The 15,028-nt window shown below is 38.3% G+C and overlaps 1 protein-coding gene across 6 annotated transcripts in view; it reads left to right on the top strand.

Annotated features, from left to right (window-relative positions):
• Positions 1–15,028, top strand: part of RAPGEF2 (Rap guanine nucleotide exchange factor 2) — a 155,755-nt gene that overhangs the window by 75,985 nt on the left and 64,742 nt on the right. For 4 of the 6 annotated variants that reach the window (XM_053402967.1, XM_053402964.1, XM_053402968.1 and 1 more), the window contains exons 5-7: positions 2,971–3,046; positions 4,943–5,110; positions 7,767–7,784. In XM_053402967.1, coding sequence (XP_053258942.1) covers positions 2,971–3,046; positions 4,943–5,110; positions 7,767–7,784 — 262 coding nt within the window. The remainder of the gene's footprint in view (positions 1–2,970; positions 3,047–4,942; positions 5,111–7,766; positions 7,785–15,028) is intronic. The other 2 variants (XM_053402966.1, XM_053402963.1) reach the window with 1 other exon arrangement.

Genomic DNA, 15,028 nt, shown 5'->3' with positions numbered 1-15,028 from the left:
GCATAAAGCCCTTAAATAAATGGAATGCTGCAGAGTTTGGAATTCTCTGGAAACATCCCTGCAGCTTGGGACAAAACCACCGTGATGTCATGGCTGTGATTCTTAACTCACAGAACCTCTTGAGAATACAATGGTCAATAGTATCAAAAGCTGCTAAGAGATAAGAAGAAGGAATATGGTCATTTTAGGAATATGGTCCTATGGGAGAGGGAGATTTCTGAGAGGGGGAGAGGTTCTACTCTTGCATTTCTTCCCAGCATTCCTTAATTCCTAATTGGTGCCATGGGTTAAGTCTGACTGTCTACCCAGGACGGGGGATGGGGTGATGCAGAATTAGGTCATCCTGTCTCATGACATAGCATTCTTGCTGCTGTCTGCTCCCCATGGCATTCCTAGTCAGCCTTTGAATCATAGTCCCAAAGAAAAAATATGATACTTCTATCCATCTGTGTCACTCAGCATACTCTCAGTCTAAATGCAAAAATAAATGTTGGAGTCCCTGCAGATTAATTTCAGCAGCGAATATCTGTATAAACTGCTGCATAATTTAGCTGACATATAATTTTCAGGTGTAATTTTAACTGATCCCACGAACACTTAAGGTGGTGAAATATCATTCAGTTCCCACCACAAAGCATGGTTTGTTTAAGGAGCCTGCACTTCTACCTCAAGACAGCTGACCTATCCAAATTGGGAACCAAATAAGTTTCATGGGCTTGTAGGATTAGAGGTAAAGGTAGAACTGTTACAAGGGATCAATTAATGCTTTTCCATGGGAGCAGGAACACACAGACACCCCGGGCAATCCCAGGACCGGGACGACAGCAGAATTACTATACCAAGACTGTTTATTCCCTTCCCTCTGTGTGATACAATTTTACTACACCAGTCAGATGGGCGGTGTATAAATAATAAAATGGTGATGATGATGATTTGGCTTACGTGACCAATCTCAAGGTGGTCTCTCGCATGACAGTGCTGCTTTTCATTTATGCTGTGAAGAGCGACCCCATTTGACCAGTGGGACCACATGGGGAGAATAAAGAGCATGGAGTCAAAAGCATGCTTTGAAAAGGGCCTAGGGTGGAAAAGAAGTTCACAAGTTATAGTGCAAAAATTAATTAGGAATTGTGAGCCTCATTAATACAGGGAATTGACTTACACAGAGTGCACCTCCCTTGCCAGTGTGGGATCTTTGTATTTAATAAGATGATTCTTAGTAATGTTGATGGATGATTAATAAATCTTGATTATATATTGACATTTCTTGACTTTATTTCATTTACATTCCTAAAAATTCAGGTTTGACAACTTTGTACTCTGGCATTTAGGTAACCCTGACCTAGAGGCTCTCATTGATAATCTAAATTCAGCCTTCGTAGTATGAGTGCAATAATTTAATTGATTTAATCAATTAAAATTGCTGACTGAAGGATGGAAAGTGGGAAGGTGAATGCCATGAGCAAAGAAGTGTGGTTGCGGAGCAGTGTTTCTCAGACAGTGGGCCAGGATGCACCAGTGGGCTTATGCATTGTTCAAGTGGGCTTCAGTGCCATAGCCTGCCCAGTGCCTCTTCACTTGGCTTCCCTGCCCCCAAATCATGACATAGCCTTCAGCTGATTCCAGCGCCAGCTGGAGCAATGGTGGCAGGGAGAAGAGTTCAAGGAAGAAAGAAAAGGGAAAGGAAGTTCTCTTCCTCTGAGGAGAAACCACCACAGGAAGTGTTGGAAGGAAGCTAAAATGTTAATATTCGCCATGAATGTTAATAAAAAAAAATAGTACAGCAAACAGGGAATAGAAATGAAAGGGATAAGGAAGGAAAGGTGTTATAGGAGGAAGAAGTGAATATAAAAAACCAGAGAGGAGGGATGAAAGACACTATTAGCAGTTGGAGGAGAGTAAGGTTCAAGTTGAATGTAAAAGGTGAATGGGAGAAGAAATTACAGGAGATGGGAGGCATGTGGGGGTAGGAAGGGAAGAAGAAAAAAGAGAAAGCCACCTTCATTAGATCAGCAAATTCTGCTTAAAATGGGGACACTGATTCGCAATACCTCCATAGCAAATTTCTGTACTTAGCTTGAGGAAAGTTAATCAATGGAACTGCTCACTGCAAGGAAAACACAGTGGTGAAGAATTTACACGTTTCCAAAGATGGATGACATATTAGTAGAAAGTGATGTCCATTATTGCCAGTTGATTGTCAAACTTGCCCACTATTTTGTAACTGCTTCTGCACCACCATTTTGTCACTGGCTGACCTTTGTAATTTTCAGCCATCTGAAGTGGGCCCTGGGGCTACAAGGTCTGAGAACTCCTGCTCTGGAGCTGAAAGACCTGAAATTCCACATATATGAGGCACAGATGGATTCAGGTTGAGAGGAAAAGGGAGTGACAAAGATTACGAACATTTTTCCCCAGTAACCAGAAACTACCTTTCTACTACAGTGATTGCTGTGTAATATAGTCCTCGTAATGCTAGCATAACGTCATTGTGATGCTGAGCAAGTATAGCAGTTTCTAATTATTGACATTTCAGCTATATAAAGACAGGTTCTTAGTGGTTTAACAGATTTTTACAAGTGACTTGCATTTTATCAGTACAAGCAAAATTTGTGCAGAGGTGAGAATAAACGTTTTGAGTATTTCTATTTTAAGAGTGGTCCTAATGTCTTACATTTTACATTTGGATCCATGTGCCTTAGTATTCAACAATATAGTATTGGATAAAGTAATGGGACAAATTTCTACTGTGAAACATGTGTGCCAAAAATACAAAATGAAGAATCCCATAAATTTTAAGCAGCCTTTAAGTCTAATTTGTATTGCCAATACACCCCCACCCCTGATATTGCCTCAGAAGAAGACGAAAATTGATTGAAAATGTGGTTTTGTCATGTGCGTAGCATTAAATTTTAAAACTGTAGCTTTATAGACTTGGTTTTGCTCAAAGTATTTTCTGTCCTCTTTCAGTTTTGGCAAACGTTCTGCAGGAAGCTTCAGACGTGGCTGTGAATGCATTGTTCTAGAGCCATCTGAAATGATTGTGGTAAGCATAACTAGATGAATGTCCATGTTAAGGAAATGTACAATTATGTATTTGAGAAGTGTATCATTTGCCATCTTTAAAACGAGTTAGTTGCTTGGGTTTTAAAGTAGGTTAATTTAAGGAAGACCATGGAAAGAAAGTTCTATGTCCCTTCCCCGCAGTCTATGATTCTAGAACTCCTGTCTCCTGCATCCACCTGCAACCCTTGAAAAACTTGTCTAGAAAGGGTGTTTGTGTTTATATAGAACGGTGCTGGAGAGCTCTCTGGATCCCATCCCATGTTGCTCAGGAGGAGCCCACACTCCCAGTTGTCTGAACAAGTTTCTTTAGGCACAAGTGGCTGCAGAGGGAATGAGGGTATGGGAAACTTTCTTCCCGTGAACTTTCTTAAGTTAACTTGCCTTAGAATCCAAGTCATTATGTGTACAATAGGTATGCATACAGGATAACTATATTTTATCTGTTATACAGATTAAAATTCAGTGTTGAATAAGGAATCCTAGTTTTGTAGGAATTTTTAAAGATTTCTTTAAGATAGCTGGATTTAGCAACACACCTGGAGATACTGTCAGAATATCTATTTTAGTAGGCAGTAGAGCGAATAAATTCATTTTTGTGCAAAGAAACTTTCTTACATAGGCCTTCTTAGCACACAATTAATTTATCTACTAGCAAATTCATAAAGTGACCTTTTAGGAAGCTCTACAACCTACTTTTCATCTTGGTCTGGTCTGACCATTCAATTTCCTTCAAGACCTCCCGTTTCCCCCCCCCCCCCCTTACATTTCAGGCATTGCAGAATCCATTACATAATTGTTTTGCATCTTATTGTTTTTGGTGGTTTTTTGCTTTTGTTTTGTAAAGGAAATGTTTTGGGTTGGACTAGATGACTCTCATGGCACCTTCCAACTCTACAAATTTTAAGTAAAAATTCTTGTCACTACGTATAGGGAACATTTACATTTTTAAATACTTCCTTTTGGTGACTGATTTCCGCTCACCCTGCTATAATTGGATTAATCACGATATGAAACAAGGGCATTACCCCTCTTCCGTATTTCAAGCAGTGGGTGTAGAGCCCCACAATACAGTATTGCAGCTAATACTACCTCACACAATACTTGCAGTAGCATTCAGAACTGGCACAAAGTTCTTTATAAAATAGTTGTTGCATGCTTTGTCATAGCTCAGAGCCTTATCAAATACAGTGTTACCTTAGCAGCTGAGCATCCAGATTTCTACCCTCTCCAAAGTAGAAACGGCTGTGTGCAAGATGCAAAATACAATACTTGTTGTAGGTGTGTATCAGAAGATTTTTTTGTGGGGGTTGACATTATTATAGTATACCCTTGTGCAGTTTTCCTTCAAGTCTTTCTTTTTTCTTTTAAAAATTTTGCTTGCTTTAGAGGAAATAGGATGCTGTGTTTTAGAAGAGCTGGCTCCCACAGGATGGGAGGGGTAGCTCCCCAATGGCTTATTGAGATCAGCCGGAAAGCTTCAAGTTTGCTTCCTTCAGAAATATTCTTTTTTTCTCCCCAGTAAGAAACTAGCCTTCTGTGTGAGAGAGAAAAAAACAGACGCTTCTAAATACATAGGTGTGCACACGCACAGTAGGTCAGTTGTAGAATATATGAATGTCAGTTGAGTAATTGTCTTAAGAATTATGCCTGTTCATTCTCACTATGTAGGAATAGCTTCTACTGTGGAAAATGCAGAAATTTTTATAACTACTTACTGCTGATTTCTGTGAGAGTACCATTTCGTGTGTTCTATCTCAAACTGAAATGAATGTACGTGCTTTCTAATTGTAGCAGAGAAGAGGCCATCCATAACCTTATTTATTTTTATCATATTACAAAATGTATTTTTTTGCTATTAAATATGCCTTTTTATCAGGTGGATTATATGGATGAAAATGAAGAATATTTCCAGCGACAAGCATCTCATAGACAATCTCGACGGAGATTTAGGAAAATCAATCAAAAAGGAGAAAGACAAACAATTATTGACACTGTGGATGCTTATCCTGTAGGGAAACCACCGTTACCTAGAGGTTATCACACGGTAAGCCATCCAAATTATTTTGATAGTGTAACAAATTTGAATATTAGCAGTTGCCAAATGCTCATTCTTATTTTGTGAAAGATTCACATGGCCACAATTTGCCTTTCTTAAAATTTCATGTGCAGGAGATTTTTTAGCAGCCATAAAGAAGAAACTGAACTTGTAGTTAAGAGTCCTTGGAATAGTTTAGAAATACTGCTTTTGGAGCAGATCAGCTTCAAAATGCCAGCTTAAAACACTTTATTCAAATTTGATCTCTGTAATAGATAATTCTGCTGACTTTATTTAGTTTAAAAGACATCCATAAACCAATCACTGAAACATTAAGTTCTGTGAATAGCCACTTCTTCTTGAAGCACTATCATCTATTTAGGCCATTATTTTGCTTTATCTCTTCTCAGCATGAGAAGTAGACCAGAGCGGGTTGTTTATACCGATGTGACTAATATCAAATTGTTCTAACAAATCTACACCATGCCTTTATCATCTGAGAGAGCATTATGTCTATATTGCTTTATCCTTCAAATTATAATTATTCTGCATTCTCAGACTGATGGAGAAAAGTCTTCACAGTTCATCACTGTAGCGTAGAAATACAAAATTGCGAACACTGATGTTCAGAATGGAAGAAACCCATATTTGTGTTCTATGTGCCTAAGTGCTTAAGATGGGTGTTATATTAAAACATATATCATCATCATCATCATCATCATCAAGTATTGTTTCTTACTAATTCACAGTATCAGCTACACATTGCTGGAACTAATTTGGCACCAATGCTATTCATATTAGCACTTTCCATTATGCAAACAGTATTCTAGTACATAATTGTATGGGGAATTACGACATTTACACATACCTATAAAATTATAAATATCTTGGGACTAGAATGTCCTCCTTGGGACTGCATCCTTCTGCATGAAGATGCCTATCAGTCATCATCTGAAGCCCTGTTCTGTTCTGCCACCAAGGGTAATGGTAGTGTGAGATTGGGCCTTTCCTTATCTGTGTAGCTTTCTCCTGATAGAGGCTTGACTGGCCGCATCATAAATGGTTTTTATGTGGCAGTCAATACATTTTTATTTCATCAGGTTTTTAATGAGTTTCAACTCATAAGTTATATTTGTTTCTTACTTTGTTTTTATTGTAGTTTTGTTGCTTTCACTTTTTTCTAATAGAATTTGTTTTGTTAATCTGAATTGCCTTGAGGAGCAGTGCCACCATATTTCTATAAATAATAATATTCAGTATTGTTGTGTGGCAACAAAAAACCCTCACAATCACGTATATTGATGCTGTGTTGCATATTTAACAAGTATTTTAATAGTTCTTTTCTCAAAGCTCCAGAGAGGTATACAATCAAATAAAACAAACATTTAAAACTACTATAAGCACCTCAAAAAATATAGTTTCACCTTGAAGACTTGACAAACCAGAAACATTTCACAATGTTATGAAAAGGGAACCAGCATCTCCCTATATATCGCTAGTTTACATGATTTATCTTTACATAATTGTATTCCAGAGCTGATATGGAATACAGTTCTTCATGCAGGGAATAAAAGTTTCCCAAAATGACTATGTGAGCTATTCTTTAGTGTTTGTGATTAACTCTGTAGGAACTCAGAGTTCCTCACAATATAAAGCCTCAGGAGTACATAGCCATTTGAGATTCTTCATGTGCTCTCTCGGATTTTAAAGTACTCAGGATTTCCCACTGTTTCCTTTCCTAAAAATTAGGAGTTAATTAAAATTAAATTAATTAAATTAGGAATTTAATTAAGAATTAAAAAATTCTTGTCAATTTCCATCTACAATTCCACCTGCAACTGTTAGCACCTAAAGGTTTAACTATGTCTCTTGTTAATTGTCCAAGTTTTTTCTTAGATGTCTTGTGAGATTCTTCAATACTTAGGTGTTTTGCTTGTATGACAGAAGGCTTGATTTTTCAGGTTTTGATGTAACCCCATCTTTCATTGTAATTTTATTATGAACAATTTACTGAAATCTAATAAGTTGATTTGTGGTGTACTAATATGGCATACTTCTTGATCAGTTTTATGAATGACTAAAAGGAAAATGTTAATTTATGATCATATGTTCCCATTACTCAAAGTTAATCAGTTTGTTTGTGGGAAGACGTGCCTCTCCAAACACATGGTAAGAACATCCAAAGAACCTCATTTTAGATATGGTTTTCTCATATGTACCCACAGAGAGTTTAGAGATGCAAGTCTTCCCTTTTGTGCTATACATATCAAGGCAGGAAAACATGGCTGCCAAATAAAATATGAATTTCTTTATAGTGTTATAGTTTCTTTTAGGGTTATAATATGTAGATATACTGATTGAGATAGTATGTGATCAGCTGACTGTGTTTCAAAGACTAGTGTACATAATGACAGAGAAGTGAATATATGTTATGTTTTAAAGGAAAGTGCTTGACAAATACTAGCAATGCTGCTATTATACTGTTGTATGTTAAGTGGCCATATGGGTCAGGGAGAGTATCTACACCAAACTCATAAGTCCATTTAAGAACCTTCCTTACATAATAGCATTAGTTTCATAATGGTACTATATGTTTTGAGCATCTCTGATAATGTTCATCTTTTCCTTTCCTCCTATATGGCATTCATTTCATTTTGGCTCACAGGAATGCACTAAACAGCAGGTATTGTAACTTATGTGTATGGTCCTCTAACCCTTTACACCCCCCCCCCCACTTTGGAGTGTAACTAATGTCTTAATACTAGTTTGCTGTTGCTAAATTTGTTCTGCATCCATTCTGTTACACTATATGATACACAGTTTACCTTCAGTTAAAATCACACAAACTGAATGTAGATAGAGCCTAGTGACATCACCATTACTTGCATTTCAGTTTTTACCTTAAAAAAATAATAATTCATTTCCTGTGGTGGTGTATTTTGTTGTTAGAATTCGTCATGTGGTATCAATATATGACATACAAAAATGATAAAGTACTCACATTGAACAGAACACTCTCCATTTATTTCCTTATTTAATATCCATTACCCAACCATTGTCTCTATCTTACTCTTTAGCTGTTGCATTTTGAAGCAGAAGTTTCTAGATAATGGCTCTGATACAAGCTGAATATTTGTAGGCCGTACTGTTATAAAACAGATTATTTTGATTCTGCTCTATATTAGTTGCACCTAAAGATACTATAGAAACCACACGTTCCTAAAATACAGAAGGTGTTGAAACAGAAAGTGGAATGGAAGCTGGAGGGGAGGGACTTACGGAATTACTTTAATTATTTGTGGCAGTATTTTCACTTGTTTAAAATTTAAACAGTGTGATATTTTGTTATGAACTAGCTAGTAAGAGTTAATTTTATGTCACAGAATTATGATTTTTAGACTATTGTAAGCAAGCAGTGAAAAACATGCATAAAACATATAATTATTATGGTTATATTATCCTTCCAGTGCTTTATCTTGCATACAAATTTAAGGTGGTAATAGCATAATCACTATAGCATAACTGTTTTCATTTTAAATTGCAATCATGGTGTGTTTTGTGTGAAATTATGACTGTAGTGGCCTCTGAGAATGCCAAATACACAACATCAGAAGGCATCTTACTGGAACGCTGGTTGATAAAAGGATACTGAATGTAATATGTCTCTGTGTGTAATATATGTAGATGCTTTGATGTTTTCAACTCAACATAAATAGAAAAGCTGTCCCTGGCAGGAGAGCACAAGGTTCACTTTGGAGCTTCCTCAGCCCCACTCTTCTCTGCCTCATTTCTCCTTTCATGAATGTTGACACTTTTATTACATGAATTTTTACTGTTTACGAACATTCTATACTACCACAGCAGTTGTCAATCACTATTTTAACCCCATTTGCACACGTGGCAGTGAATCCAACACAGTTATGTAAGCATTAGGGGTATGCATTGACTGCAACAGGGGTGGAAATCTTCCCTAACCCTCACAGGCCATATTTCACAGTTGTCAATGATGTCAGGTGAACTTGCACCTTCAAAGAGGGTTGCTACAGGAGCAAGAAATGATTTGTATTAAAACCACTGCTAAAATGGAGTTGTCCCCCGCCCCCATTCATTTTCGCAGATGTTTCAGTGCAAACCACTTTCTGCTCCTGGGTCAAGATGTGCTTCCACCATTCATCAGCTGATGGTTGGTAGAAGCATGCCATGCTCCAGCTAAATAACAAGAGCTCACTTTAAGCTCCTAGTTGTTCCTTTGATACCATGTCAGTGTCTGCATGGTTTGTCAGTAACAGCCTTGTGGGTCAAATAGGGGCCACAATATTTTTAAACTAACCCAGCTCCAAATTCTGCGTCATAGAATCATATAATTGTAGAGTTGGAAGGAATCCCCAGGGCCATCTAGTGCAGCCCCCTGCAATGCAGGAATCTCACTAGATTATACATGACAGGTGGCTATCCAACCTCTGCTTAAAAACATCCAAGGGAGAGCCCACCACTTGTGGTGGGAGTCTGTTTCACCGTGGAACAGCTCTTACTGTCAGAAAGTTCTTCCTGATGTTTAGTTAGAATCTCCTTTCTTATAACTTGAATCTGTTGGTTCAGGTCCTAGCCTCTGGAGCAGGAAAAAATAAGCTTGCTTATTGCTGACCGCCCTTTAGATGTTTGAAGATGGCTCTCATGTCTCCTCTCAGTCCCCTCTTTACCAGGCGAAACATACCCAACTCCCTCAACTGTTCCTCGTAGGGCTTGGTTTGTATTTGTAATAGATATGTGTAAGGTGAATTTTTTTTTACTAGTAAGATAGATAATGCATCAGAGACCACTGTATCTTTTTATGTACTGTTCAGGAAAGGTGAAGATCAAAATATAAGCTTGGCTTCACACCATTAATACAATTCTGTAAATAAAAAAAATATTAAAAGTAGTAGTAAAATACTGTGTTACAGTCGTACCTTAGTTGTCGAATGGAATCCGTTCGACTTCCGAAAATGTTCAACAACCAAGGCGCAGTTTCCGATTGGCTTCAGGAGCTTCCTGCACTCAATCGGAAGCTGCAGAAGCTGCGCCAGTCGTTCGGCTTCCAAAGAACGTTTGCAAACCGGAACACTCACTTCCGGGTTTGTGGCGTTCAGGAGCCAAAACATTTGAGTTGCAAGGCGTTTGGGACCCAAGGTACGACTGTACTATGTTTGCAATCTATAGCAATTAGTGGTTTAATACTTAATAGTAGCTTAACACTATTAATTTCATTGGTTTGTCATAGGCTGCTCTTTTTAATACTTTCAGTTGTAATATTTCATCCTAACATCTGAAATCCTATAGAGATTAGCAGCATCTGAGGGTAGAAATCAAAAGTAGTTTTTGTACTAGACAAAATAACCAGGTACTAAGTATTCCTAAAGTATAATGATTTAAGAACATTTAGGCTTTGAATTTTTTGATGTATGTCAGGATAGATGGATTTATTAGCTGTAGTGGCATATTTAACTTTGTTTTGCTTACGTATATCCTAAATTTATATTTTCACAAGGTGCTTGAGTGACTATTCTTAACTCATAGCCAATACTGTTTATTTTTTTTGTCATATCAATGTGGCAAACGTATGGATAACAACCTGAGATACTGTTACAGTTTCTGTTGCCATTGTGTGTGTGTGTGTGTGTGCGTGCGCGCGCGCACACACACACACACACACACAGTTGAAAGAAGTGCACAGCAGTTCAAGGTACTGTGGGGTCTGTTTACCTAAGTTTCAGCTTCTGTCTGAGGATACCTTTCTGTCTCTATACATTACATCATCTTTGCTGCAAACGTGTGTGTCCACTGGGATTTGCTCTTCTTCCATTCCCCTTGGAAGAAGAGCTTGTATTGATGCCATAATTGGACCCATCTTTTGGTTGCTTTGGAAATTCACTGTAATAAGGGTGTTGTGTATCAAGCCATGCTGCATTTTAGGCAATTTAGGTGTCAGTAATATGCCTGCCAGTCTGGGTCCTGTTTCCAATTTGTGAAAATTGACAGTGCTGGGTTGCCTGCCCTGTAAGCTTATAAATCTGTTAAGAGAGTTACTGAGATATTCTTCAATAAGCAGTTTTTGTATCAGGTGGCATTTTTTCTGAATTACTGAAATGTGGAGTTGTGTCACATTAAATGCTAGTGTTAAATGTATGCTTATTTGTTAAGAGAAGATTGGGCAACCTTCCTTGAGAGAAATCCATTTAATAATAGAAAATTGAAACCTGTATATAAATTCAGTAGAAAATTGAATGACAGACGATTGTTAAAAACTTGGAAAAACATTGAATACTAAAACTTTTCTTCACCACTGGTTTGCTACTAACTTTGCAATATTTGAATATTGTATATACATTATGCTTGGGCATCTTGCATCCTTTTGGAGTTCTAGAGAAGAAATAGAGATCTTGGTATTTGTTTCATGTTGATGAATAAAAATATAATCTATAGTATTCAGTCAAATTCATGCATCAAAATTTGTTGTTGAGCTGCCATTTTTAATGAGTGGGGGCACTAGTCTGCTATGACTTGTGCAGAGGTAACCAGTCAGTATGCATTAAATACATTTAATCTGATCACACTTAGAAATAGGGACCTAGAGATGAAATGTCTGTCAATATATGCAACTCCTGACTCTCAGCTCATTCCTGGGAATTAAAGTGCTGGTTTCAACCTGACAAGCCCTAACTGGCTTAGGGCAGGTTTCCTGGAAGATTGCCTCCTGCATAGCCTACTCAAACCTTAAGCCTTGCTCTGGTTGCATGACATCTGATCACTGGCGTATGTCTACCAGGGAAAGGGCTTTCTTGGCCATGGTACTGTAGCTATGAAATTTAAGTATTTTCCTGTCTTTTTGGATTCTTTTCCTAAAAAGTATAATGGGGGGGGCATCCATGCCATACAAGCTTCCCCTTCTCTGTGGCCTGAACTTTTGGACTGTATGGGAGCTGCAGGGGGAAAGGGAGGAGAGGAAGGGTAAGTCTTGTCTCACCAGTGGAAGCCTGGTCCACTAGTGGGTGGCCACAATTGGATGTCATTCTCTATTTATAAATGTTTTGTTTGTAAGATACCCAATGAATATTTATTAAGGGTGACTAACTAATCAATCAATCAATCAATCAATCACTCAATCAATCAATCAATCAATCAATCCAGTCAGTCAGTCAATCAATCCCTGACTGTTCAAACTCCAAGTATCCATAAGCTTATGATTGTTATAAAAACAACAGCAAAACTCATTATTCTGATTAAAGCTGTGGAGTGCTTACTTTAGACCGATCACATCAGTGTCGATGGCTATGATTCTAAGGAGACTTGACTTAAACATGTCTGAAATAAGTAGCTGCACATACTTAACTGGGACCATAGTTTTGCCACCGCAGAACCCAAGTCCAAGTAGCTGGCCAGTCCTCAAAGCAGCATGTCTGAGAACTGAGGGAGCTTCAGCACTGAAAATGAGGGATGTTATGAGTAACTGTTGGAGCCTGACTTTGATTGAAATCCAGGGAGTTTGGAAGACAAGGCTAAATGGAACATAAACCTTCAGATACCTTGACTGAACTCTTGCACCATCGGCTACTCTCTTGCCACTCCCAGGTCCCCAAGCATACTCCCTTTCCTTCGTCCTGTGGTGTCCTAATAGAGTAAGGAGCAGTTACAGTGCCCACTCTGTCATTAACTGTAGCAGGAGTGGGGAACCTCAGGTCCTCTAAAACAGGAGTGCAGTGGCTGCCTTAAAGAATTTATCAAAAACACTGTTTAAAGTAGCCCCCTCTCCTTTAAACTTTCAAAGATAGATGCTTCAAACAGCGCTTTTGGAACCCAGCACTAAGCAGGATCACTGTTGCAAAGGGTGAGCAATCCTGCTAAGCTATGGGCTTGGGTACACAAGATTGCTACAAGCTCTCTAAACGCTCTTGTGCAGCTGAGCAGAGCCCTAAGCAGGATTGCCCCTCCCCTCCACATTGGCTGTTGCAAAGGAAAAGTGATCCTGTTTGTGTGATAGTTCCTTCAGTAATCCATAAATATGAATAAACATCCATAAATATGCAAATTTAAAAAATGAGGGCCACCACCTGTACTAGCCAGGATTGCTTTAATGCTGTTGCTTTTTAAACATTTGAAATGCTCCAAGGTATAAGCTTTGTAAGATATGTGAACACTTAAGCCGCCTTTTTTGAGGTATAATTAAAATAGATTTTAAAGTATTTTTGCAGCTTAAAACTTGTGTGTTTGCATATGGCAGGCTTTTCTAGTTTAGTTATTAAATCCTGCTAACAAAACAGCTGGCATTAGCTGGAATGGCGCAAACACTTCCATAGTTTTCTAATGTTTCTGTTTTAAAGTAGCTATTTAAACAGGAGTCATGGATTAAAAATATTTAATACCTTTATACACACTGCTGCTCTTTTAAGCAGTAGGAAATGTAAATGGAATGTTTTTCTCTAAAAGCTAAGAACAGAATGTGCTATATGACTAACCAATCTGCAATTAAAGCAAGATTGGCAGGTGTCAGCAGCAAACCCAGCTAAGGCACCAATGTGTCTGTGCTCAGTGCTGGGTGTATTAAAGATCTGGATTATGGATTCATCCACAGTAACAGCTCAACAGAATGGTATTTGTACAGATGGTCTGGAACACCAGCAAATGGGTTAACCATGCAGCATATATTGCTAATAGAGTTGGTGAAGATAGAATGTTAACAGGATCTAAGCCTAAACCTAGAGAATCTAAGAAAAATGCACTATAACATTATTTGCAAATGTAATATTTTAAGGTTAAATAGTAATACATTAATAATAATAAGTCAGGGTAATTATATTTTCCTTTTTACAAAACTGAAAATTTCAAGTGGTATGGGAATAAACTAAAGAGCCATACTCTGGCATCCACATATGATTGCCTGCCTGCCTACTGTTGGCTTTAGTAGTGGATTGGCAACCATGATTCAGATCACATAGTTCTTAATTGCTGCCATTATATCTACTGCAGCCACTCAGACCAAAGGGTAATGATGTGCTGAAACCTGCCCTTTTATTTTGCAATTTGAATAGTGTTACTACTCAATTTGAGTAGTGTTACTGTTGCTTGTTACTACTACAGCCCTGCAAAAAGATTAGTTACAAAGAGATAGTCATTCTGCTGCTATAGTTGTCCCTGGATATTTTTGTCAACGTGTTCATCTTCCAGGTTGGATATAGTACTGGGAAGGCACTTTTTGTTCATGGTTCATCGTTCATAGGGAGAGGTAGTACCCTATTTAATCTCACTGAGATTGTGATGTATTGGTGTCATGGCTGTAGAAGTTGGCAGTACTTTATGGCAATGCAGATGAGTTATTCAGTGCACTACAGATTGGAAGGGTGGCAATAGGTATAATGGGTGGTTTTCATCACTTACTGGATGTCCTTATTAAAGTATTCACTTGATGCTATTCTGAATCTTCTACCTCCTGTTTGTGTTTGAGACCACAAAGTAAGGTGTTCATAAGTTCACTGCCATCATCACTAATGATGGCCAACCACCACCCTATTTTCATCAATGTTGGATCTTGTACTTGACACTTAGTACTTGCCTACAATGACATCAGTGTATAGTCAACCAGCAGGGGTGAGTGGTGCCGTAGTCTAAACTACCGAGTGTCTTGGGCTTGCCTCTATGATAAGGTTGGCCGTTTGAATCCATGCAATAGTGTGGGCTCCCATTGCTCTGTTCCAGCTCCTGCCAACCTAGCAGTTCGAAAGCATATCAGCGCGAGGAAGTAAATAGGTGCCACTGCGGTAGGAAGCTAAATGGTGTTTCTGTGTGCTCTGGTTTCTGTCACAGTGTTCCGTTGTACCAGAAGTGGTTTAGTCATGCTGGCCACACGACCCGGAAAGCTGTCTGTGGGCAAACACCAGCTCCCCCTGCCTGAAA

This window comes from Podarcis raffonei, chromosome 9, assembly GCF_027172205.1.
Source record: "Podarcis raffonei isolate rPodRaf1 chromosome 9, rPodRaf1.pri, whole genome shotgun sequence".
NCBI lineage: Eukaryota > Metazoa > Chordata > Lepidosauria > Squamata > Lacertidae > Podarcis > Podarcis raffonei.
This window is presented reverse-complemented; position numbering and strand designations above follow the sequence as displayed.